This window comes from Ovis canadensis, chromosome 1 (genome assembly GCF_042477335.2).
Source record: "Ovis canadensis isolate MfBH-ARS-UI-01 breed Bighorn chromosome 1, ARS-UI_OviCan_v2, whole genome shotgun sequence".
Lineage (NCBI taxonomy): Eukaryota > Metazoa > Chordata > Mammalia > Artiodactyla > Bovidae > Ovis > Ovis canadensis.
In genome coordinates, this window is record NC_091245.1 from 105,155,196 (window position 1) to 105,180,830 (window position 25,635).

Here is a 25,635-nt window from a genome sequence, read left to right on the forward strand (position 1 = left end):
GTCTGTGGGCCTGGACCCTGTGCTCCTCCACAAGAGAAACCACCTCAATGAGAAGCCTGTGCACCGCAACAAAGAGTAGCCTCCACCTGCCACAACTAAAGAAAGCCTGCACACAATGAAGACAGCACAGCCAAAAAAACAAACAGTGTATCTGGTGCTATGTCCCATAGATTCTGTCTTCCCATCAGACTGAAATCTGACTGCTCAAGGACAAGAACTAACAGACTGGAAAGATCATTGGATGGGAGACGAGAGTTTTAATTTTGCTTGTAACTATTAATTTGTTCCTTTAGGTTACTATTTGTCTGTATATTATTTGTCAATAGTTCTATGTGATAGAAAGTAGGGTATGGGGGTTTTTCCCCTCAGTATTTTTTAGCTATGGTAAGTTTTGGTCAAAACATAGCATTCTGTTATGGGACTCCTTACTCAGTCCCACTAATTGTACCAAGCAACTAAATAGGGCCTCTATGCTGAAACTGGATTTTAAAATATCCACTCTGGGGTATGACAAAGAGGCCCGGCAGTCTTCTTGCCGGGACTCACAAAATTCAAGTCTTTCCTCATCTCTTGAGTGAATTAAACTAGCTGGGCAGTTGAGTACAGAATTCAAACATAAGCCACAAATAATAAGGATTGTTACCCCATTGAAGCTTAGATACTTAATTCATGTACCAAATTATTTTCTTAGTCCTTCTCCTGGCATTGTCAGACTCTTTTTTTCTGAGTGTTGTCTTTTACCAGCAGAAACAGCAGCACACAAAAAGACTTTGCCCATGACTCCACGGTTGTGCTATCCACTTCTCCACTGCAGGCTTGAGAATGTTTTAAATTCCTTGAACATCGATCATATCCTTGAGTAAAACTTCTAGTGGTACTTTGTCTAAACCAAATCTGATATTTTCATCATCTTGATAAAAGATCAAGTCTGTGAGATAATTTTGCTGTTTAGAAAAATACTGTGAATTCATTGCAGCACTATTTACAATAGCTAGAACATGGAAGCAACCTAGATGTCCATGGACAGATGAATGGATAAAGAAGCTGTGGTATATACATACAATGGAATATTACTTAGTCATAAAAGGAACACTTTTGGTCAGTTCTATGAGGTGGATGAACCTAGAGCCTATTGTACAGAGTGAAGTAAGTCAGAAAGATAAAAATACCATATACTAACACATACATATGGAATCTAGAAAGACAGCACTGATGAAATTATCTACAGGGCAGCAACAGAGACACAGACATAGAAAACAGACACAGACACGGTGGGGTGGGGGCAGGGGGTGGTGCGGGCAGGAAGGTAGGAAAGAGAGGGTGGGATATATGGAGAGAGTACCATGGAAACTTACATGACCATGTGTAAAATAGATAGCCAATGGGAATTTGCTGTATGACTCAGGGAACTCAAACTGGGGCTCTGGAACAACCTAGAGGGGTGGGATGGGGAAGGAGATGGGAGGGAGGTTCAAGAGGGAAGGGACATATGTATACCTATGGCTGATTCATGCTGATGTTTGGCAGAAACCAACACAATTCTGTAAAGCAATTATCCTTCAATTAAAAAAGCAATTTAAAATTTAAAAAGAAATTGCAAATTTACTAATCAAACAGATGCAAATCAAAACATGTCTTTTCTTTTTCAAAGATTTAAAATATAAAAAAATAGTGCTGGCAAGAGCATATTTATATAATGTTGGTATAAGCATAAATTTATGGAGCATATTTAGAGGACTATAGAAATACTAACTAAAATGCAAATTCTACAAAACCATCTAATTATAAAATCTATTTGTTCAGTTTTTTTTGTGAACAAGCATTTGTACAGTGCAAATGCTATTTAGAAGACAATATTTTCTAAAAATAGTGGAAACTAAAAAAAATACTGTGAAGAACAAATAGGGTCTATGTATACTTAAGGGAACTCAAGCCTAGGTTTTTTGTTCATGGTTCTTTTGCATGTCAGTAGTTTTGCTTCTTTGTTATTCAGTCATTAGGAGCTGTTTTTATTAAATTTTACTTGTCCCTCTTCCTTTAAGTATCACCCAGAGGTTATTTTAACTTGACCACTGTGCTTGACACAGAGTAGATGCTCAATAAATATTTATGACTAAATGAACCTTTTTTCTGTCTCATTTTCTCCTCCTATCAGAGCAGGTAATAATACTTACTACTTACTTAAAGGGATTTTTGGCAGAACCAAAGATGCTTGCAGAAATCAATGAATAAAAAATACCGGTTCTCCTGTTTCTCTGCGGCTAGGGTTATCACTCTCTTGGGAAGGTCCAGGAAAGAGTCCTTCTCTTTTAGAATCTCCTGGGCAAGACTCTGCCTGCAAGGATCCTCTAAATCCCATATTGGAAAGAGGATGTACAGATTTTCAATTTCAGAGAATCTCTGCTCCTTGTCTCCCGCATCAATTAAACAGCTGGGGAAGGTCTGAGACCTGTAGACTAGGCATCACAGGAACACAGCCAGATTCAGGCAGACCAACCACCTCAGAGAGACAAGAAATTAGGTTTATGAGTAGAGAGCGATTCCGACAATGACAAAAGCTGCCCAAACCAGGAACATTTGTGCAAACGGTGGCCTTTAATACTGAGAAAGACCATGCAGAGTGACAGCATAGGACCAAACCTTCAGAGGGTGGTACTGAGCCAGCCTCTCTCAGGACCCTAAACCCCAATCCAGTAACAATAAATCAACTTTTATTTACATTTATATTTGCCCTGGAAACCCAGAGAAGGTCTGAGGCCTAGGACCATCTATCTTCCTTTCCTCCTCCCTCTCTTCCTACTTCCTTCTCACCTTCCCAGTTCTTTTTCTTGCCTCTCTTTCCCACTCTATCCTGCTTCTTTTCCTCTTTCCTTCTCTCTCCTTTTTTTCTTCTCCATATTCTCCCCATTCTTCTACCATCTACTCATCTCTACCCCTCCAAGTCCCATTTGCTATTTCTCCCCTGCCCAGTCCCTCAGCCCCGCCTTCCTCAGATTCAGTCTCCAGGCTTAGGGTGGAGAGGCAGAAAGGAGTCGTCAGGCCAAGGAGCACTTGTTGGTATTCTTCTTGTCACAAGTTTTCAGGTCAGTGCTGGGGGGCTTATTGTTGTTTTTCTAGAGGGAGAAGGTACAGGGGTCAGGGTGAGAATGGCTGGCTGGGGCCATAAACTGAAGGAGATCCACCCTCACAGGCAGTATTAGCATTGTTCCCCTCATCAGTTTTTACCCCAACACACACACACTCTCACACACCCAGCACAACCAACTCACCAATCTCCGGCCTCCTGACTTGAGTAAGATGTCCCGTGCCAGGGAACTGAAAGCCTAACGGGGAAAGGTGAGATTGGTCAGGATAGGTTGAAGGGGAGCATAAGTCTGTCTTCCAATCCTCTTTGAGGGTGAAGGATGGGGTGCATCTCACCTCATCTACATTCATACTGGATTTAGCACTTGTCTCGAAAAATCGGATTCCATGCTCCCGAGCCAACTGCATGGGAAGAAGTGGTAAGAAGAGAGTTGGACAGAGGGCAGTGGCCAAGTCCTCTGCAATCCGGCCTTATCTTGGCCCTCCTGGCCCAGTTCTGGAACCCTGCCCAACCAGCTCTTACCTTATCAGCCTGCTCCTTCTGCACCTTCCTCTTGGCCTCCATGTCACACTTGTTCCCCAGTAAGAGGCGCTCTACCCCAGCCGAGGCGTTCTGGGAGCAAAGATAAGAGTAGAAGCTGGGTCCTGCTCATTTTCACAGTCTCCTTCATCCTCTAGGTTCTACCCAGTTCCCCCACCTCTCTGGAACTGTCCTCACCTCTTTGATGCTCTTCATCCAGTTCTGAATATTCTCGAAGGATTTCTCATCTGTGATGTCATATACTAGGATAATGCCCTGGGGAATGGCAGAGTTCACAATGGAGGCTTGTACCATATTCCCCTCTTCAGGCTTCCCACTGCCCTCTAAATGACCCTGTAAATTCTATCCACAAGACTAATTACTAGGCCATATGGGGCCCTCTGCAATCCACACTATGCCCCTCCCCATTTTTCTCTGCTCCAACCTCCTATCCCTCTGTAGTCGCACATTCTATCACATCATCCCTTGTCCAGAAATATGCTTCATACCATTGCTCCACGATAATAGGCAGTAGTTATTGTCTTGAATCGCTCTTGGCCAGCTGTGTCCCTGAAGGGGTAGAATATTTCATGGGGTGAGATAGAGGGAAGAGGTCTCCAAAGAGAGAATTCCACTCCCATCCCCTAAGAATTCAGCTTTTGCAACAAGGAGTGTTAAACAGAATCAGGAAAACAATAAAGGGAAAAAGGGATAAGAGAGTGTTGGGCTGATACTGAGCGAAGGTAAAGGCTGAAGAAACAGATCTGTTTTATTGTTTACTTTGTGCCAAGCACTGTGTATATTATCATTTTATTTATGTTATTTTGCCTAATCTTCACTCTATCCTTGTGAGACATGTTTTCCTGGCTCTATTTTACAAATGAAGAAACAGATTTAGAGAGGAGAAATAACTAATGAAGGTCATTCTGTAACAGAACAGGATTGAACCACATTCTCCTCTTGTCTATTGCATCATAATGCCTCCTTTAAGCCTCTTACCGCTTGACACCTTGAGTCAGGGTCTCCAGCTTCCTCAGGGTAGTCAGGTCAAACCTCTACTCTTGGCTTTAAGGGCTCTCCACTGGACAGAGAGTCAAGTCTTAATTTTGCTACTTGCTATTTGACTGTTGAGAGCTTGTTTCCACATTATAGCTCAATAGACAGTTGAGCTAACTAGACAGTTGCCAAGTTCAGAGGTGTCTCTGGGTCCAGGACAGGCAACAGAATTACAAAAAAGTTGAAAATAGTTGAGTGAGCAGGGAGCGAGATGAAAGGACATCTGAATGAGGTAACAGAAAGGGATTAGAAAATGTACTGGAAGGAGCGATGGGAAAGCGAGAGAAATGAAACTAAAGAGAAACTACAGATTATAGGAAATAAATGAGTAAGTCTGGTTTTGAAGTCCTGGGGGATTCACTCACCAGACTTGCAGTTTGATCTTTTTCCCCTCTATATCCACCGTGCGGATCTTGAAATCAATTCCTAGGGGTGGAGAGGGAACACTGAAGTCCAGACACGTATGTATGCGCACGTGCCAGTGTGTGGCGAGAGGGACGGGAATGGGGCAGTGCAGAGATTCTGCAGGGAAGGCACTTGGGAAGCAGTCTTGCAGGAAGTATAAAACTACGGGGATTTTCTCAAAGCGGTACTTGTACAGCAAGCGTATTGTTTTTACTTAGATCTTATAGACTTTGTGGGAAAGAAGATGTTGAAAACTCTGCAAGGAGGCTAAAGGCCTTTAAGGCACTTCTTGGGTCCACTCAGCCATGCCAGCTGACAACTCTCTCAATTCAATGTGTCTCCCCCAAAATACTACTTTCTAATTCCTTCTCCCTTCTGTTGTCTTAGAACCCTCTACTCTCCATTCTCCCACATAGCCTCCTGACCCTATAGGGTGAAGAGCAAGGAAAAAGGAAGCTGATACCAGTCCATGTGGATTAATAGTATGCCAGGCTCGGAAACAAGAAAACTTGAGTCTAAACAAGATTCCCCTGAGACTGAGATATGAGAGAGGGATATTTCCCCCTCCACTTTCTAACCAGAATTGTCTTGAGACGCTCCTGGTCTTACTACCCAGGCCAGAGGAGGTTAAGAACAATGAGGGGGAGGAGGGGAGACAATGTTCTTAGTGGAAACTTGTGTACCTCCCCTGAGCCAGTGAGGAGCCCCAGGGAGCAGGCTGAGTCACCAGGCTGACTCAGAGACCCCAAAAGTCCCCTCAGTCCCACCTTCCTTACCAGGCTGACTGCATATTCATGATCCCAGTCCTTGGGCTGCTCTCGGGCACACCCAGCCCCTCTGTGCCACCCTCCCCAACCCCCTAATAAGTTGAGGGGCAGAGAGACGGGAAAGTAGATGGTAAGCTGGGAATGCAGTGGGAGAGTGTGTAACTCAGTTGGGACAGAAAGAGGCTGGCAAAATTGGGAGACAGATGGTCAGGGAAAGGGGGACACAGGAAACGTGGAGAATGGAGCAAGAGTTCTAGGTGGATGAGGGTGGGGGAAGAGGAGCTGAGAGGGAAACAGACTCGGGTTCATGTGAATTTGTGGAGACAAGGGAGACAGGTGGCACCAAGAAAATAGGGGTTTGTGCAGGCACAACTGAGGAGTGATCTGGAGGGCTCAGAGAGGTTAGAGGTTTGGGTACCATCCTGAGACATATAAGGGGGATGGGTCTGAGAGAGAGAGGCTGAGGGACTGGAGTCCAGAAGCCGGACTCTAAAGCGGGCCACTAGTAATCCAACAGCCTAGGAATGAGGGCATGGGGTAGCTGGGGGTCTAGGCTATGGCCAGCGGGCTCACCGATGGTGGAGATATAAGTGTTGTTGAAGTTGTCCTCTGCAAAGCGAATGATCAGACAAGTCTTGCCCACCCCTGAGTCCCCGATCAGCAGCAACTTGAAGAGGTGGTCGTAGGCTTTGGCCATGGCGGACACTGGGGGTGCCGGGAGAGGGGTGGGGAAGCGAAGGGCACTGGTAGGCGGGACTGGAGGGTTGGCAAAGGGAGCGGGCCCCGGAGCCCCAGCCAGGAAGTTTTCCTCCCTCTCCGCCCAGGCTCTGGGAAAGAGGAGAGGCGGCACTCCTCCGGGCCCCACCCCGTGCCCGCCCATCCTTTTCAGCTGGCCTCCTCGGACAGCCCAGCCTCCAGCTCTCTGGCTTTCCCTTCCCAGCCAATGCTGGCCTGTCTCCCTAGCCATTTGGAACAGATTTTGCTCAATATCATGCCCCTCTTTTGACTTCGCTGTTCCAGTCAGAAGCCAGAGAGGCTGGGGTGAAGTGGAAGTTTAATCAGAATGACCAAGGGAAGAGGAATTTTAGAGGAATTCGGGGAAAACGAAAGTTTGGGGGAATAAGGGTGAAGCACAGGATAACACAGGAACTGGCAAAAATTGGAGACTGATTTTTGAAAGGGATACTCAAGAAAAATAGAATCCTTTTGGGGCAGTTTCTAGAATTCTGGCGTTACTTTTCCAAGCCCTTAGTTTTAGAATCCCAACTCTTTTTGAAAAAAGCGGCATGGCTGGAGTTGGTGGCTATTTGTTGAGTCAGTCTGCCCCCTGGTGGAATAGAGTGAAAATTAAAATTAATTATACTATAGAATCAGCTCCGCACACTCCCTCTCCCAGTCTCCAAGCCCATACACCGTTCACCTAGATACGTTCTGGAGCTTCATCTTGAATGGTCTTCCTTCTGGGAACCTGTGTATGAATTCTCTGACAGGCCAGCTTAGGAAGATAGAGATTGAGACTACAAATGTCCGGTGTCATTCTCTTGATGAGATGTGGATCTTTTAACACACTCCGGAGGCAGTACTCCTAACACACTAATGAACAGACTGTGAATGTGTAGCCTTGGCAACCACAAAGCTGAAATATGGAGAACACGGCTACACAAAACCAAATTTATCTTTGCTTTGGAAAAAATATTCAAAATACCTGCTTTTCTAACAGCAGGTCAGTAAACAGTCCGTCTTTAAACATAGTGTACCGGTTATGAAAAGGAATCTTCTGTCACTTCAGTTATCCTTGTCATACTCTGTGCCAATGTTTGTCCCTCTGAAACACAGCTATTCAATTCTCTTTTATCCTTTATCTCACCACTCATTATGTCTTCAAGTTGTATTACAAAACTCGAGTATTCTCTACTTCTCCCTGCTGGTCAAACTCTCTCTCACTAGTGCTTTAAATTATTCTTCAATTTTCATGGATCTGTCTGATAAAAACCTATTAGTTCTTTTTCATTTCATCTTATCTCGTCTGAATCTGGACTTTTCATCCCCAGCAATAGACTATTCTTTTTCACCTCTCTAAATTGTTGTTGTTGTTTAGTTGCTAAGTTGTGTCTGATATTTTCTTTCCATGTCTGCCTCTTTTGCAACCCCATGGACGGTAGCCCACCAGGCTCCTCTGTCCGTGGGATTTCCCAGGCAAGAATATCAGAGTGAGTTGCCACTTCCTCTTCCAGGAGATCTTCCCGACACAGGGATTGAAACTGCATCCAGTTGCACTGGCAGCTGGATCCTTTACCACTGAGCCACCTGGGAACATGTCACTTCCTCAGAGGTTTTTCTCACCCATCAGTAGTGTGCCGAACCATACAGAAGGCTGAGAGATGAAGAATTGATGCTTTTGAACTCTGGTGCTGGAGAAGACTCCTGAGAGTTGTCCCTTGGACAGCAAGATCAGACCAGTCAATCCTAAAGGAAATCAACCCTGAATATTCATTGGAAGGACTGATGCTGAAGCTCCAATACTTTGGCCACCTGATGCAAAGAGTGGACTCATTGGAAAAGACCCTGATGCTGGGAAAGACTGAAGGCAGGAGGAGAAGGGGCAGGGCCAACAGAGGATGAGACGGTTGGATAGCATCACTGACTCAATGGACATGAGTTTGAGCAAACTCTGGGAGATAGTGAAGGACATGGAAGCCTGGCCCGCTGCAGTCCATGGGGTTGCAAAGAGTCTGACATGACTAAGCAACTGAACAACAACAGTAGTGTGCTGGAACCAATTATTACTGGCTCATGAAAACAGACTGTGCTTTCCAAATCCGTGTTTAATGACATTGGTAGTCTGAAACTGGCCAAGGTAAGAGTATTTCCTCCATTGAAATTACCAAAGACAACAAATCAGGGCTCCCCTCTATAAAGTCAATGGTTAAACGTTTACCTGGAGAAGGCAATGGCACCCCACTTCAGTACTCTTGCCTGGAAAATCCCATGGACGGGGGAGCCTGGTAGGCTGCAGTCCATGGGGTCGCGAACAGTTGGACACGACTGAGCGACTTGACTTTCACTTTTCACTTTCATGCATTGGAGAAGGAAATGGCAACCCACTCCAGTGTTCTTGCCTGGAGAATCCCAGGGACGGGGGAGCCTGGTGGGCTTCCGTCTATGGGGTCACACAGAGTCGGACACGACTGAAGTGACTTAGCAGCAGCAGCAGCAGCAGCAAACGTTTACCAGCGTATCCTTGACAAGAACTCACATCCCTTGTCCCATTCTATTCCTTTGGAATTAACCAGGTCCTTATATACCATTTGATCATTTTTGCTCCTCCTGTATGACAAATGGACATTTTAACCCTTTGATCGTTACTGTAGAAGATAATGATTTGGTCTTTTTTCTTTCTTTTCATTCCCTGTCCAGAGTTTCAGTGCTGCCAAGATTACAAATCTTGGAAATGTAGTTCTGATGAAAATGTGGTGGAAAGGATGTGGGAATGTAAAGACAGAGTTGTGAAGATTAACATTCAAAGCAGTCAGAACAATACAGAAGTGAGTAATGTAATAATTATTACAGAGAAAGATGGAAAGGAGGGAATAAAATTAACAACGGTTAGTCCTAGAAATAGGCTGAAAGTGCGGAAAAGATCAGAACTTACCTTTTTTATATTTACATTACTGAATTGTTAAAAATGGGGAAACTAAACCAATTGAAAAATAGTAAAGAAATTTAACAAGTCACAGACACAACTCAGTCTGTTTTCCTAAGCAGTTCCTGTTGTTAAAGTGTAGCGCGAAATTTTAAAAATGTCTATTTACCCCTTGACGGAGACCAGACACCGACCTTAAGCTAGCAAGCTCACTCTCTTAACATGGCGACTCATCTGAGTCCTGTCATTTGGAGACCTTCCCCAAATGGCAGCCCCCATCTCGCCCCATCGCCCAAGACCATCAGAAAAGGACCTTCTCAACATGGCGGCGATAGGCCCTAACGTCATTTCCTGCGGGACGGCGAATTTAAGGATCAGGATTTCCGCTTCCGCCCCTTTCCGGCGGTGACGACCTCCTCACGAGAACATGCCTGTGAGTTCCTTCGGCTAGGTTTCCGTGGAGATCTCGTTCTTCTGTCTGCACGCTGCTCTCACGCTGATTTGGGATCACAGAGGGCCCTCATTTGTCCTCCGCACTTCCCAGGACAAGTTAACTACAGGGGCCGCAGAGGCCAGCTGGGACCCGTGCTTGGACGGGAGCGGAGAGGCAATAAGATGGCGGCCCAGCTGCGCAGACACCAGGGGCGACAAGGGACGAGCTCTCCCCGTTGTGTGGCAGTGGGGGCTGTTTTCGATCATCCATGTTCACCATTGGTTTCTAAATCTCTACATTTCTGCCTCTGTTAGCTCGCAAAGGATCTTCTTCATCCCTCTCCAGAAGAGGAGAAGAGGAAACACAAGAAGAAGCGCCTGGTGCAGAGCCCCAATTCCTATTTCATGGATGTAAAATGCCCAGGTGAGGAGATAACATGTGGTAGTGGGGAAAGCACTGAATCTCACGAGTTGAAAAAAGGTATCCGTGAAGCCCTAATTGTATTCAGATTTGAATGTTAGAGATGAGTAAAATTTTGTGCTTTAGGAGGAGTGATCCAGAGAGAGTCCCCTTCAAAACTCTGTAGACCGCAACGTTTCTGTTGGGAAACACTGGAATGATAATGTTGGGCTTCTGTGGTAATTTATGTACTTGTTTCTGGCGGCAAAGGGGTGGATATGTTAACCAGTTACTGAGCATCTCTCCTCACCAAGTACAGGATTTTTTTCTTTCTGACTTTTGAATAATTTTTTGGATGATGTTGATTAGATTACTCAGAAAATCCATAGGTTGGGGCACATGGTCGAGGTTGCTTTTGAATTGACTTTGATGTATATCTAGAGCCAGATAATCAAGTTTAGATACGGAAAGTAAGTTCCAAGAATTTTCATAGCATACTTGTTTTACAGTTAATGCATGACAGCATATGTTTAAGTGAAGAAAGGTTTGGGGGGAAAACGGTAACTCCTTGATGTCCCCCCCCCCCCGCAGGATGCTATAAAATCACCACCGTCTTCAGCCATGCACAAACAGTAGTTTTGTGTGTTGGCTGCTCTACTGTCCTCTGCCAGCCTACAGGAGGAAAAGCAAGGCTTACAGAAGGTAAATGGTTTAATGTAATTTTTATGCTTTTTTTCTTTATGTCTACCAAATGTGTAATCGGGAAGCATACGTCTCAAAATGCTACTGTCTAAAGCTGGGTGGATGGGTGATAAAAGGGCTTCATATGAGCTGAATCTGATGTCTAGTGACTAGGCAGAAACTAAAAGAGTTGAAGAAAATACAAATGTAGGTTTCATACAGGTTAGAGGCATTTTGTTTTGTGAGGTTCAGGCAGGGTAAGGAGGCTGCTATCAGTTAACCTTTGGAACTTTTTTTTTTTTTTTGCAGGATGCTCTTTCAGACGGAAGCAGCACTAAAAGTACCCTGTATCAAGATGAACAGGAAACCATCCCAATAAACACGTTTTGGATACATCCTGTTTATTGTCTTGTTTTACTGCTAGGAAGTTCCTACCTCACGTATTCAGGGGCAACCAGAAGAGTGGATTCTAGAGTCATTTGGGGCAAGTAAGTGGCCAAGAACTTAAAAAGTCCATTTGGGACATTGCTATCCTTAGGTTCATGGAGTAAATCTGCAGAGCTTGATTAAAAACTGGAATAGTATGTAAATGGGGTATTTAATTTCACTTTTATGTTTTCTTAGAATTAAGAACTGACAGTTGATAATTTAAAATGCAATCCAGCACACCACTTTAATATAAAATAGTTTAGGATCCTTTATTTACAGTTCTCAGAAGCCTTGTTTGGAGGTGTGTGAGTGTAGAGGTTGCTGCTGATCTGGGGCTAGAACTCTCCAGTCCCCTATTGTGAAAAACTTGTCCAAGCAGAGGTTAGTGTCATACTCCACAGCCAGTGCTGTAGCCGATTCTGGGCTGGTGGGGGTTGTGGACTCATGAGCGGAAGGGGAGAACGTGTGGATGTGTAAGAACCTAGGAGGAAAGGAAATAAAAGGATGAATAGAGGTGAATGAGGGTGGTACCTGAGTTTTTCGGAGATAACAGATGATGGTTCTTTACCTTAGTGTGTACCTAGAGTTGGCACGTAAACAACTGGAACTGTCTGCATCTTGTTTAGGAAGGCATTGTATGCTGGAAAAAGAATAAGATGTCAACAAGGAGATCTGTTCTCACTGGAGGAAGGCCTTAAGGGTCAAGTCTGTTCTTAAGTATTGCTATAAAAAAAAGTAATGCTTCAAATTAAATAACACTGTATACTTAACAGGAAGTTTTTATTCAGTGATTTTCAGAGGTATTCCAACTTATGGCTGAAAGATGGGAAATGCACGTGTAGATAATGGTATGTGTTATGTTGCTCATCTCTTGCTATGTATTTGAGCAAAACTAGCTATAATCTAAAGTTTAGCAGTGATTTCCACTTCTGAGTGATAGCTGTTTGCTGCATGCGTTTATTGCTTCTCAGTGAGTTGGGCAGGATCTTTGGTCCACCAGGTGACTAAGGGTAGGGAGGCTAAGTCAGTTTCAATTGCATGTCCCAAATTAGATGTGATATAAACAGCTAATTTTCATCCTCATTTAGTTTGTGAAATAAAATGAAGGCAGTTTCCAAGTCTAAATTCTACGGTGCTGCATATAAGGACTCCTTACCTAGAAAGAGGAAAGCTGTTGATCCCAGCACCGCAAAGAGGGTAAAGAGGAGAATCTGGTAAGAACCTGCGAACTTCTGGAGAACACCTGAACCGTCACATTGATCTACGCATTGGCAGAATAAAAGAAGATAGTTTTTTAAATATATACAGGACAGATGTTGCTCCTTTAAAAATTGTATGCTCCTGAGATATCTAGCTGAAACACTCAAAACTTAGCCTCTAGGAAATTCTTTTTGTTCCTTACCAGAGAAAAAGGGGTGAACTGTACTTGGTGCCTCTACCTTTTGGGCTTTAATAAACTACAATTCTTGAGCCTTTCCAGCTTCCTAAAGAATGTTTAAATTCTCTGCTACTGTAAAATGCCTGTTATCTCTCCTGTGTACTTTAACTCCAAGTGACATCCTTCAGCTTTTAATCCCTCTAACCTGAAACGACCCAGGAGCCACTTGTCCTTTTTTATTGAGCTATCGTTTCTAGGGAACATGATTTGTATATAACTTTGTCCTCAATAAAAGTTAAGACATGTCTTTTGAAGCATATTTTCTCTTGGTTATTTCGAATTCTTCAGTGTCTAGAAGTGAACTCTTCCTGCCTCATCAAATTGCCATTCCAGATAAACTCACCAGGCCCTTATACATAGTTCCTGTTCTGCAACCCTTGTATAGGCCCTCTACCTCTGGGCTCTTAACTGCTCTTAACGTCTCACTAAACTCTGTTCACAACTGTTCAACAACTTCATACTTAAACTGCTTTACTCTGAAGAATAATTTGAGGTTGCTTATACTAAAAAAAATGGCCTTCACTGGTGGCTCAGATGGTAAAGAATCTTCAATGCCTGGAGACCTGGGCTTGATCCCTGTGTTGGGACGATCCCCTGGAGGAAGGCATGGCAACCCCCTCCAGTATTCTAGGCTGAGAGATCCCATTGGCAGAGGAGCCTAGCAGGTGACAGTCCATGGGGTGTCCAAAATAGTTGGACACGACTTAGCAACTAAACAAAACAACATACTAAAATCTCCAATCCCTGATCGGGTCCCAACACTGGAAGTCCAAATAAATAAATCAAGAGGTATATTAACGACATCCCTTTGTTGTGTCTACATTGAACTAATTCCTGTCTTAATTGGGCCCTGTTTTAAATACCTGTTTCTGCAAGTAGGTATCATGCTTGTATGAATGATACAGTAGTATGTGTGCTCTAGTAATAAAAATAAATTTTTAGGTCTGATAACTACTGTAATTTTGATATGATTTTGTTTTTTCCCATTCAGGGCATGGACACCTTGAATTCTGAGAACCTTTATAGAGATCCATGAACTCAGTGTAAAAACTGCTCTCACAGCACAGATTGGGGTTGAACATTCTCTAGTGGTAGGACCCTGAACATCCCAATTTCAACTCTTCAAAGGGGAAAACATCTCTTAAAAAGTTTAAGGAAACCCTTTAGAATGAGAATTAAAATGCATATAAATATGCTTAGAATATTTACTGACTCATACAAATTGGATACTCACAGAAGCCAAAACCTTTCTCCCATTAGATGTACTAAGGTTCAGCCTAATTCACTCCTAGATTCTCTAGGCAAGAATAGTGGGTTGCCATTTCCTCCAGGGGATCTTCCCAACCCAGGGATTAAATCCTCATCTCCTTTACTACTGAGCCACCTGGGAAGAAACTTTTAATACCTCTTTCCGAAACTGTTACCATCCCACCCAAACTTGGCATTGTTTCTGAATTGGGTAAAGGTAGAATCAGGATTTGTCAGAGTTAAGTCTTGCTTCTAGGATTACTACCATCTACTGATTGATGCACAAAGATTTGCTAAATACTTTTGGATTAAATCAAGCATTTATCAAAGGGCTTAAAACAGAGCAAGAAGTATACTTTTGAAGCTGGTAAACTCATGTTAAACTGCATTCATGCTTGGTCCCTAAGTTGTGTTTGACTCTGCAACTTCATGGACTGGGGCCCGCCAGGCTCCTCTGTCCATGGGGTTTTCCAGGCAAGAATAACTAAGAGTGGGCTGCCACTTCTCCCTCCAGGGGAATCTTCCTGACCCAGGGATCCAACCTGAGTCTCTTGGTGGCTCAGTGGTAAAAAAAAATTCACCTGCCAAGCAGAAGACCCCTAGAGGAGATGGCAACCCACTCCAGTATCCTTACCTGGAGAATCCCATGGACAGAGGAGCCTGGGACACTGACTGGGAGCCTGGGACAACGACTAAACAAGTTCTAAGAAGGCTACCAGAAGGTTATAGTTTATAGGGTAGGCTTTGAGAATAAAGATCCATGTCCCAGCTAGTTGGAATAATCTTTGTCAAGTGGCTGAATATCTCCCATTAATTAAATTCTAAACTAAATTGTAATACATTCTGTCTTTTTGCCTCTAGATTAAAAATAGGCAGCCCCATGCTCACCTGCACCAGACTTAGCTTTCATAGCTCTCACTCGTACAGCCTCACTTTGACTGGTGAGCACACAGGAAATGTTGATGAAAACAGGTGATGCCATCTGCTGGAGGGACGTGAAGTTGACTACTCTCACGGGGTAGATGGCCAGGCCGGGTGTGAGCGAAGAGTGCCTATGGCCAGAGACCACTACAACTGGGGAGCTGGGGAAGACCTTGGAGAAAAGAAAATGGAACTTGTCTGAAAGAAGAAAAGTCAGTTTTGTGTCAATACATTCCAATCATAAATATATACAGTAAGACATCTGGATTTCTAGTTAGCTAGCTGACAAGTCACTTTTTCACACGAATGTGTTCAAGGGTGGGGGAAGAAAACCATCTGTGTGAGAATAATACAGCCTTCAAAAGTTTTTAGCATTCTAAAACTGTCTCAGGATAGCATTGGTGTTGTGTGTGTGTGTGTGTGTATGCGTTTGTATTATCTTCCAGACAATGCTCACGACAGAATTTGGACTCTGGGAGCCCCCATGGCATTATCAAGTGGACAGATTTTCTGTTTTAGGAATTTCCTGTGGTGAATTTTATCAAGTCATTCAGTATCTATTCCTTTACCCTGGACTGAGAATGAAATCTCATTTTCAAAACCCTGATGTGTTTTGCTTCAGTCCTGAACATACCTCTAGCTTCTCGAGAACTCTATCCACTCCCACTACTCTTAGCTCCACGACGTCTTTTTTGTGGCTAAGGACCAATTCTGACTGGTTGATGTAAAAGGCTGGGATGAAAGGAATGAGGATTCTTTGCATTCCATTCTTGCTACGCTCACTGACAAGTGTGGCCCAACCATAGACTGAGGTGTCAGCGGTGCTCAGGACCTGGAGCAGCTCCTCTGACTGGGGTCGAACCTTGATTAGGCAGACATAAACCCCTGGAGAAAAGAGGAAAAACTGAGCAGGAAGGTTCAGAGGCCCTATTTAGTCAATTGGATTAGGATAGGAAGGAAAAAATAGTTAACATGCAAATTCAAAAGGAAATTAACTCAGTTTTGAGTATTCACTATTAGCATACTGTTGGCCTTTATGGAGGAGTTTACCAAAGATGAAACAGTCCATGGGAACCCATAACAACTTAAGATAAGGATGCCATTACTGGTTAGTCAGCATGTCAGGGGATAACGTAGTACAAGTGGAAATTAAGAGGAAATAGGATGAAGTAGTCAGAGTTGGTGAGATCAGTAAAGGGTTTGTGGAAGAAAGGCAAGCTTTGAACACGTTTAATCACTTCTGTATCCACCTCTTGATGGCCTTATTTCTGTTAATAATGTTTTTCTAGTTACCCGTCAACATTGGTTGTCTTTTGACACCCTTTCTTTTATTCCTATATCTAAATCTTGCTAACTCCTCCTTACACCTCTGTTAGTATTTCTGTTACTCTGGCCTAGACACTTGTCAATTCATGCTTGGATCACTGCAATGTAAATTGCATCTGCTAGTCTCCTTACCTTCCATTCTTCTTATCCATTTTGTGTACTGCCAGTATATACTTTAGTTTTGAAAACTTTTCCAGGGCTCTGTATTGCCTGGAATGTCCTGTTCTCTTCACATCTACTTCAGTCATGGCCATCCTTCTAGAGGTTACTTTTCCTATAAAACCTGACCCTTAACACCCAGGTTTGATATAAATACTCCTTTCTCTCTGCCATCTAGCATCCCATGTGTATAACTAATCAGCCTGTGTAGTTCTTAGTTCTGTTCAGTTGCTCAGTCGTGTCCAACTCTGCAACCACAAGGACTGCAGCATGCCAGGTTCCCTGTCCATCACCAACTCCCGAAGCCTACTCAAACTCATGTCCATCATGTCGGTGATGCCATCCAACCATCTCATCTTCTGTTCCCTTCTCCTGCCTTCAATCTTTCCCAGCATCAGGGTCTTTTCCAATGAGTCAGTTCTTTGCATCAGGTGACCAAAGTATTGGAGTTTCAGCTTCAGCATCAGTCCTTCCAATGTATATTCAGGACTCATTTCCTCTAGGATTGAATGGGTAAGTCTTGCAGTCCAAGGGACTCTCAAGAGTCTTCTCCAACACCACAGTTCAAAAGCATCAATTCTTTGGCACTCAGCTTTCTCTATGGTCCAACTCTCACATCCATACATGACCACTGGAAAAACCATAGCCTTGACTAGACGGACCTTTGTTGGCAAAGTAATGTCTCTGCTTTTTAATATGCTGTCTAGGTTTGTCATAGCTTTTCTCCCAAGGAGCAAGCGTCTTTTAATTTCATGGCTGCAGTCACCATCTGCAGTCATTTTGGAGCCCCAAAACATAAAGTCTTGACAGGTGAATCCGTCAGGGGGCCCGCAGGGGCTCAGTCTTCCAGATCAACGGGTGGGGACAGTGGCTGAGAATGTGAGGAAGTCATTCCTTTTCCGAGTTGCTCTCTTCCAGGCTTGGTCCAGTTGTCATTATGGCCCATGGAAATCAACGAGAACTTGCCCGCCAGAAAACATGAAGAAATCTCAGGAAATTAGTAAGGGAAAAAGAAAAGAGGATAGCCTGACTACCCCTCAGAGGAAGCAGAAGGACTCAGATCATGCAACAAAAGCAGAAGGCAGCCAATGAGAAGTCTATGCAAACAAGAGAGAAATGATGACTACTTGGAAAACCTGGGTGCTACTGCTAACTAAATATAAGCTCCATGATCAAGATTTCATAGCGTGAACAGGCAGTACATATGTTATATCCTTATGAAACTATTTTAAACTTGTCCTTTCAGCCTGACTTACTGTGATGTTTCAGAGCCATTCTTCAAAGAATAAAACACTAACCATGCAAAATAAATAAAGTCTCTCACTGTTTCCATTGTTCCCCCATCTATTTGCCATGAAGTGATGGGACCAGATGCAAGTTTTCTGAATGTTGAGTTTTCAGCCAACTTTTTCACTCTCCTCTTTCACTTTCATTAAGAGGCTCTTTAGTTCTTCTTCGCTTTCTGCCATAAGGGTGGTGTCATCTGCATGTCTGAGGTTATTGATATTTCTCCCAGCAATCTTGATTCTAGTTTGTGCTTTATCCAGCCTGGCATTTTGTATGAGGTACTCTGCATATAAGTTAAATAAGCAGGGTGACAATATACAGCCTTGATGTACTCCTTTCCCGATTTGGAACCAGTCTTTTGCTTCTGGACCTGCATAGATTTCTCAGGAGGCAGATCAGGTGGTCTGGTATTCCCATCTCTTGAAAAATTTTCCACAGTTTGTTGTGATCCACACAAAGGCTTTGGCGTAGTTGATAAAGCAAAAGTAGATGTTTTTCTGGAACTTTCTTGCTTTTTTGATGATCCAGTAGATGTTGGCAATTTGATATGTGGTTCCTCTGCCTTTTCTAAATCCAACTTGAACATCTGGAAGTTCATGGTTCACATACTGTTGAAGCCTGGCTTGGAAAATTTTGAGCATTACTTTGCTAGCATGTGAGATGAGTGCAATTGTGTGGTAGTTTGAACATTCTTTGCCCTTGCCTTTCTTTGGGATTGGAATGAAAACTGACCTTTTCCAGCAGTGGCCACTGCTGAGTTTTCCAAATTTGCTGGTTTACTGAGTGCAGCACTTTCACAGCATCATCTTTTAGGATTTGAAATAGCTCAACTGGAATTCCATCACCTCCACTAGCTTTGTTTGTAGTGATGCTTCCTAAGGTCCACTTGAATTCATATTCCAGGAAGTCTGGCTCTAGATGAGTGACCACACTGTTGTGATTTTCTGGGTCATGAAGATCTTTTTTGTATAGTTCTGTGTATTCTTGCCACCTCTTCTTAGTATCTTCTGCTCCTGTTAGGTGCATACCATTTCTGTCCTTTACTGTGCTCATCTTTGCATGAAATGTTCCCTTGGCATCTCTAATTTTCTTGAAGATATCTCTAGTCTTTTCCATTCTATTGTTTCCTCTATTTCTTTCTATTGATCACTGAGGAAGGCTTTCTTATCTCTCCTTGCTGTTCTTTGGAACTCTGCATTCAAATGGGTATATCTTTCCTTTCCTCCTTTGCCTTTAGCTTCTCTCCTTTTCTCAGCTATTTGTAAGGCCTCGTCAGACAACCATTTTGCCTTTTTGCATTTCTTTTCCTTGGGGATGGTCTTGATTACTGCCTCCTGTACAATGTCACGAACCTCTGACTATAGTTCTTCAGGCACTCTATCAGATCTAATCCCTTGAATCTATTTGTCATTTCCACTGTATAATCGTAAGGGATTTGATTTAGGTCATACCTGAATGGTCTAGTGGTTTTCCCTACTTTCTTCAATTTAAGTCTGAATTTGGCAATAAGAAGTTCATGATCTGAGCCACAGTCAGCTCCTGGTCTTGTTTTTGCTGACTATATAGAGCTTCTCCATCTTTAGCTGCAAAGAATATAATCAATCTGATTTAGGTATTGACCATCTGGTGATGCCCATGTGTAAGAGTTTTCTCTTGTATTGTTGGAAGAGGGCGTTTGCTATGACCAGTGGGTTATCTTGGCAAAACTCTGTTAGCCTTTGACCTGCTTCATTTTGTACTCCAAGGCCAAATTTGCCTGTTACTCCAGGTGTTTCTTGACTTCCTACTTTTGTATTCCAGCCCACTATAATGAAGAGGACATCTTTTTTGGGTGTTAGTTCTAGAAGGTCTTGTAGGTCTTCATAGAACCGTTCAACTTCAGCTTCTTCAGCATTATTGGTTGGGGCACAGACTTGGATTAGTGTGATATTGAATGGTTTGCCTTGGAAACAGAGATCATTCTGTCATGTTTGAGATTGAGATTGTGGTCCTAGTAAGCCTTGTCTTGGTCCTCTATCTCCAGTGCCCATCCTGGTACCAGGCATTCTATTTGGTGTTCAACAGTTTACCAGAATTAACCTTCCTTCAGTGGTTTCTCATTACCATTCAAACTGTCTGACCTTGGAGTAAAAGCTCTCCCATGATATAGCACTACCTACTTATCTTTGGCGTGGACTGTCTTATTTTAGATCAGTTGATTTATTTAATGTCCTCCCAAAGTCATGCCTATTTTTTCTTTCCACTTGTTAATGCTGTTCTGCTCAGAATATCCTTCAGTTCAACAGCATTCAAACATTGTGCCACTAGTTGGGAACAAAAGATGTATGAGACATAATCCAAGCCCTCACAAAGATAACAGGCTAACAAAGGAAAAAGTAGTAAGTTATAATAGAAAACCATAGCATATTATAGATACGTGTTAAAAGTTTGTTGAATGGATAGAACAAAAATGCTGACTGAGAAAGATGCCATAGTTACATAGCAGATGAAACTAGAAAGCAGAAATGTAAACCAATAAAGTGACATTTGTACAAATATGAAAACAAGGGGGAAACCAGATTCAACTGGTGGAACCCACCTTTTTCCATGCTGAAATCTGAATGGACATGAAAGACTTTACTTGCTGGAATGTCTAGTAAAGTATTACTGAACTGTACATGACACAGCATAAGGGTCTCTGGAAGAAGTGTTGTAATGGCCAAGGCCTGACTTGGGGTACAGGATCCTAGAGACCAGAAAAGAGGTAAATAGCTTTGTCACGAGGAGGAATTTGTAAAAGGGGAAACATATATATATTATATATAGAGGAAGTTTGGAATTTAAAAAATAAGAAAGAAGGGTCAGCTCTGTTTGAATTGCTACAGCTGTCTATTTGCCAGCTCTGTTCAGTCTTACCACAATCAAGGTGAAAGGAGAGTGTAAGACTCTTGCCTCTGCCAGTCTGTGACGATAATGGGGTTTCTATTATTAATAATATAGTTCTCTTTCAGAAGTTTTTGGAATTCATTAATGGGAATAAGATTACAGAGAAATCAGGCGCTTATTAGAAATAAAATGCTACACTTGGGATGTAGCTTTTATAATCTAGGAAGATTTGTTTTCCATAATTGATTGTATAATACGTCAAGTCAAAGATCTCTAGAACTTCATTACAAGGAGCCACACAGCTGGCAAGAAATCGCCTGGCACCAAGGTTGGGTCAGCTGCAATTTTAAATTAAATAGAAACCCGTGTCTTGGTAACAAGATTTTCCCTTGCACAGTTTCTTAATGGTCTCGGTTTGCTAAAGCTCTTTCTCAATTGTCAGCAGTCCAGTGATCATTCTCATCTTTTGGAGACAATCACCAATATCAATGGAACTGTTACATGAAGTTTCATAAGTTGTGGTTTTAGAAAGATTCTGCAAGTGAAAAAATTGTAATCTCTTTGTAAAATTTAATAAGGTAGATAACAATGAGATAATATATTATGAAGAAACATTTACTACTTTGTAAAAGAACCTGGAGAATTTTAAAGATCAAATACTCTTATTTATACATACATGTTCAGATTGTATTTATTAGACATTAAATATCTACTGTGAAAAGAAAATATATTAAGTGCTTAAAAATTGAAGGACAAAATGGGAAATTAGAGGGACTTCACTGGTGGTCCAGTGGCTAGGACTCTGTACTCTGAATGCAGGGGGCCCAGGTTCCATCCCTGGTCAGGGAACTAGATCCTACATGCTGCAACTAAGACACAACACAGCCAAGTAAATAAATAAAATATATATTTTTAAAGGTCAATAGTGTTTAAATTATCTTAAGGGTTATAGACCAGTATATTCTGTTCTATTCTGGACTTCTCTGGTTGGTTTTGCATGTTTTCTCAGCCCCCACTATCCCTCCATCCACCCCCATCCCCCAAATCTGGAATCTGTTCTATAGAAACAAAAAGATGAATGAAAGGATGTACATGGACTTTGGAGTGGAACATATCTACTACTCTTGCCACTAACTCGTTTGTTACCTTGTACAAAATACTTGCTCTTAGTATTCTCACTTTTTTTTTTTTTTTTTCCCTGACCAGGGATTGAACCCAGGCCCTCAGCAGTGAGAGCACTGGGCCGCCAAGGAATTCCCAGTACTCTCATCTTTTTAAAAAAATTTTATTCGAGTATAGCTGCTTTACAATGTTGTGTTAGTTTCTGCTGTACAGCTATATGTATACATATATTCCCTCTTTTCTGGATTTTCTTCCCATTTAGATCACCACAGAGCACTGAGTAGAGTTCTCTGTATAGTCAGCTTCCATCAGTTATCTCTTTTATACATAGTAGTATATATAAGTCAATCCCAATCTCACAGTCCATTCTCCGCCCCAGTATTCTCATCTTTAAAATGATGACAATTACTACATGATGAGATTGTTAAAAGAGATAAAAGGTATAAAAATTCCTAACATAGTATTTGGAATCTATTAGGAGCTTCTTTGGAGAAGGCAATGGCTCCCCATTCCAGCACTCCTGCCTGGAAAATCCCATGGACGGAGGAGCCTGGTGGGCTGCAGTCCCTGGGGTCACAGAGTCGGACCCGACTGAGCAACTTCATTTTCACTTTTCACTTGCATGCATTGGAGAAGGCAATGGCAACCCACTCCAGTGTTCTTGGCTGGAGAATCCCAGGGACGGGGAAGCCTGGTGGGCTGCCGTCTATGGGGTCGCACAGAGTCGGACACGACTGAAGCGACTTAGCAGCAGCAGGAGCTTCTTCTATTTTAGTTATCTTTCCTCCTCCCCCCACATTAAAAAGTAATTTTACTTATTTATTTTTGGCCGTGTGGTCTTGTCTTCGCTGCCGCCTGGTCTTTTCTCTAGTTGCAGCGAGCGGGGCCTACTCTCCAGTCGTGGTGCGCAGGCTTCCCATTTCAGTGGCTTCTCTTATTACAGGGCACTGGCTCTAGGGCATGCGGGCCCCAGCAGTGGCTGTGCACGGCGCAGCAGTTGCAGTTCCTGGGCTCTAGAGCACAGACTCAATGGCCATGGCGCATGGGCTTAGTCGCTCCTTGGCATGTGGGGGTCTTTCTGGACCAGGGATCAAACCTGTGGCTCCTACACTGGCACATGGATTTTTCACCACTGAGCCACCAGGGAAGCCTTCCTCCCCTATTTTTTGACAGTAAATCATGGCCCAATACAAAATGAAAAAAGAAAAACACAAGGCAACTTTGCTGAACAAATAACATTTCACGTAATTATCTAGTCCAGCAATTCTCAAATCTGGAGAAGCTTTAAAAGAATTGTATCTTATGCTTTATCCCAAACTTACTAAATCTCTGGATGGAGCCTAAGAATTTGTATTTTTAAAAGATTTCTTTGGGTAACCTTGAAAATCATCCACGTTTGGAAATTCTTGGTTTAGGCTACCTCCTGTTCTCCGGCAGGGTTGCAAGCAGAAAGACAGTAGTAACTAGGTTGAGCCTATCTTAAAACCTTAATCCAGTCATAGTTCTGAGATCTCACAGCTCTCAATGATTCCGTTGTAAAAGTAGAATCAATTTTGAAACGAAAGAAAACTTGGATTGCTAATCCAAAGAGGTGAATTAATTGACAGAGGACGGGAAAGGTGGGGATAATCGCCCAGAACTATAAAGAGATTCTTGACCTTTAAGATTGATACCATTTCTGCCAGCAGTGATGAACAGCTTGAACACAGTTGAATTGGGGGTATTGGTGAGGTAAGTCTTGAGGTCATAACTGAGTGTTAATCTTGATGATGCATTGACCACCACCTGTTAGCAAACCAAAGGAAAATTAGAACCTAGGTTCTTAGAGAATCTGGTTTCCTTCCTCTCCAACCCTCATAACTTGTTTAGCTGAAAGCATCTGTTTCACATAAGAGCAAATTGCCCTTCTAGTGATCAGGTATTTTGAAAACCACAAAATCTGTTTACTTTTGAGAAGAAAATAACATTTTTTTTCTAAAAGGAGATCTTTGTCCCTTATTCCTTCTGACATATCTTCCCTGTGTATGATTCCCCATTAATCAATTTTTCCTACTCCCATGTCAAATTTTCCTTCTCTACTAAATGATTCCTAAGCCATTTTTTCCCCATTTTAAAAGTGATCAGTGAAACAAACTCTTGACTCCAACTCCTTGAAGAGGACTATCTCCAAGTTCTCTTTTTCAATTCTCCAGTCAAACTTCCAGTCCCTTTATTCCACTGAAGTTACTCATCAAAGTCACCAGCCTCCATATTGCAAAACAAGCAGTCATTTCTCAGTTCTCACATTTGACCCATCAGTAGCTTTCATATGGTTGACCACTCTTCCTCCTTGAAATACCTTCTTCACTTGGCTGCCTGGACACCAGTATTCCCACTCCCTCCCACTACCCCAGTCATTCTTATAAATCTTATAAATTTCTATAAATCTCCCTTGTTGGTTCTCATTCTTCTTTCAGGGGTCTTTTTTTTTTTTTTTTTTGAATGTGGACCAGTTTTTAAAAGTCTTTATTGTATGTGTTACAATACTGCTTCCATTTCATGTTTTGATCCTTTTTTCTTGTTTTTGGCTACTAGGCATGTGGGATCTTAGCTCCCCTACCAGGGATCGAACTCAAAACCCCTGCATTAGAAGGTGACGTCTTAACCACTAGACCACCAGGGAAGTCCCCTTGCAGGGGTCTTAATACTGGTGTGTTTCCAGAACTTGGCTCTTGGACCTCTTCTCTATGTACACTCACTCTCTTGGTGATCTTATGGCGTTAAATATCTCTATGCCAATGATTCCCAGACTTTTATATCTAGCTACCTCAACACATCCAATTGACATCTAACAGACATCCAACCTTATGTGTCCAAAAACTGATCTTTTCTCCAAAACTGTTCTACCTACAGTCTTAGCCATTTCCATTGATGATAATTCTGTCCTGTACTTTTAGTTATTCAATAAAAAAACCTTAAGTCATTCTTGATGCTTTTGAACTTTACATATAATCTGTCAGGAAACTATATCAACTATACCTATAAAATATATTTAGAATCTGATCAACTTTTCACCACCTCCTCAATTGTCACTCTGATCCACCATCATATCTCAGGGGGGAACTGCAATAACTGGTCTCTCAGCTTCTACTCCTGTCCCTACAGTCTAGTACCAATCAGTGGCCACAGTGATATTTTATATTATAAATCAGACTAGTCATTCCTTTGGTTAAGAACCTTAATCTATGCTTAAATTATCTATGTTTCAATAAAGTTTGTTGTCTGGTTTTGTGTCTGATATGTGAGTATATTTCTATTAATAGGATGTGCTTCCTATATATATATTCCCATATGTGAAATAGTTACTTTAGACTCTTGTGGAATCTTAGTTCTACAACCAGAGCTGGAACCTACTCCATGGCAGTGAAAGCCTGGAATCCTAACCACTAGGCCACCAAGGAACACCCATGGGCTCTTCTCACATCATTAAGTTTACCTCTCGATATGTTTTCACTAGTCCTGGGATGTCATGAAAGATAGTTGCTGTTCCTGGACTCCTGGCCACTCCTACCCCAGTGACAGCGTCTGTTTGTAAAATATTGTCAGCAGAAATCATCCACATCCCGGGTTCACCTAGGAAAAGACAAGAGAAAGCAGTTGACTGCAATGTTTGATATAATTTGATGGTCACTCTCACCTTACCCAGAATTCAAGTCAGTAGACCATTTAAGCATACATATATCCCTTCCTAGGAGGAGCACCCAGCTGTGAGGATAACTTTGTTTTCTTTTTCATTTTTGGCCATGCTACGTGGCATGTGGGGATATTAGTTCCTGGACCAGGGATTGAACCCATGCCCCCAGCAATGGGAGC

General features: G+C 42.5%; 3 protein-coding genes, 1 non-coding gene and 1 pseudogene across 13 annotated transcripts in view; 3 read left to right on the plus strand and 2 right to left on the minus strand.

Moving 5' to 3' along the window:
• Positions 1–2,576: 2,576 nt before the first annotated feature.
• Positions 2,577–9,778, minus strand: RAB13 (RAB13, member RAS oncogene family). Of its 5 annotated transcripts, none has more exons than XM_069543233.1 (10): positions 9,645–9,778; positions 8,771–9,159; positions 6,406–7,159; positions 5,026–5,086; positions 4,114–4,174; positions 3,803–3,880; positions 3,608–3,697; positions 3,421–3,486; positions 3,270–3,323; positions 2,577–3,113 (listed from the first exon to the last, which is right to left on the minus strand). In XM_069543233.1, exons 3-10 carry the CDS (start codon positions 6,797–6,799, stop codon positions 3,036–3,038), a joined length of 882 nt encoding a protein of 293 aa, XP_069399334.1. In that variant the 5' UTR covers positions 6,800–7,159; positions 8,771–9,159; positions 9,645–9,778; the 3' UTR covers positions 2,577–3,035. The 5 variants fall into 5 exon arrangements, with proteins under 5 accessions (XP_069399334.1, XP_069399343.1, XP_069399353.1 ...); XM_069543242.1 differs by having other exon boundaries at positions 9,670–9,718; XM_069543252.1 differs by lacking the exon at positions 8,771–9,159 and having other exon boundaries at positions 9,670–9,718.
• On the plus strand, positions 8,673–13,112 carry RPS27 (ribosomal protein S27). 3 transcript variants are annotated; one of them, XR_011247133.1, is made up of 6 exons: positions 8,673–9,067; positions 9,662–9,908; positions 10,223–10,331; positions 10,899–11,009; positions 11,298–11,476; positions 12,506–13,112. XR_011247133.1 is itself a non-coding variant. In XM_069543310.1 (5 exons), exons 2-5 carry the CDS (start codon positions 9,903–9,905, stop codon positions 11,324–11,326), a joined length of 255 nt encoding a protein of 84 aa, XP_069399411.1. In that variant the 5' UTR covers positions 8,673–9,067; positions 9,662–9,902; the 3' UTR covers positions 11,327–13,112. The 3 variants fall into 3 exon arrangements, 1 of the variants encoding a protein (XP_069399411.1); XR_011247132.1 differs by lacking the exon at positions 8,673–9,067 and adding an exon at positions 9,250–9,377; XM_069543310.1 differs by having other exon boundaries at positions 11,298–13,112.
• Positions 11,661–25,635, minus strand: part of NUP210L (nucleoporin 210 like) — an 85,265-nt gene continuing 71,290 nt past the window's right edge. The window contains exons 28-35 of one of the 4 annotated variants that reach the window (XM_069542916.1): positions 25,259–25,395; positions 23,457–23,568; positions 20,375–20,521; positions 15,659–15,909; positions 14,992–15,196; positions 12,574–12,678; positions 11,986–12,057; positions 11,661–11,898 (exon numbers count right to left, since the gene is read on the minus strand). In XM_069542916.1, coding sequence (XP_069399017.1) covers positions 11,987–12,057; positions 12,574–12,678; positions 14,992–15,196; positions 15,659–15,909; positions 20,375–20,521; positions 23,457–23,568; positions 25,259–25,395 — 1,028 coding nt within the window. In that variant the 3' untranslated portion in view covers positions 11,661–11,898; position 11,986. Of the gene's footprint in view, positions 11,899–11,985; positions 12,058–12,573; positions 12,679–14,991; positions 15,197–15,534; positions 15,910–20,374; positions 20,522–23,441; positions 23,569–25,258; positions 25,396–25,635 lie in introns of those variants that run through there. The other 3 variants (XM_069542910.1, XM_069542925.1, XM_069542932.1) reach the window with 3 other exon arrangements.
• LOC138415151 (small EDRK-rich factor 1 pseudogene) lies at positions 17,367–17,800 on the plus strand (annotated as a pseudogene).
• Positions 21,438–21,510, plus strand: TRNAQ-CUG (transfer RNA glutamine (anticodon CUG)). The gene has a single exon. It is a non-coding gene; the product is annotated as a tRNA-Gln (tRNA).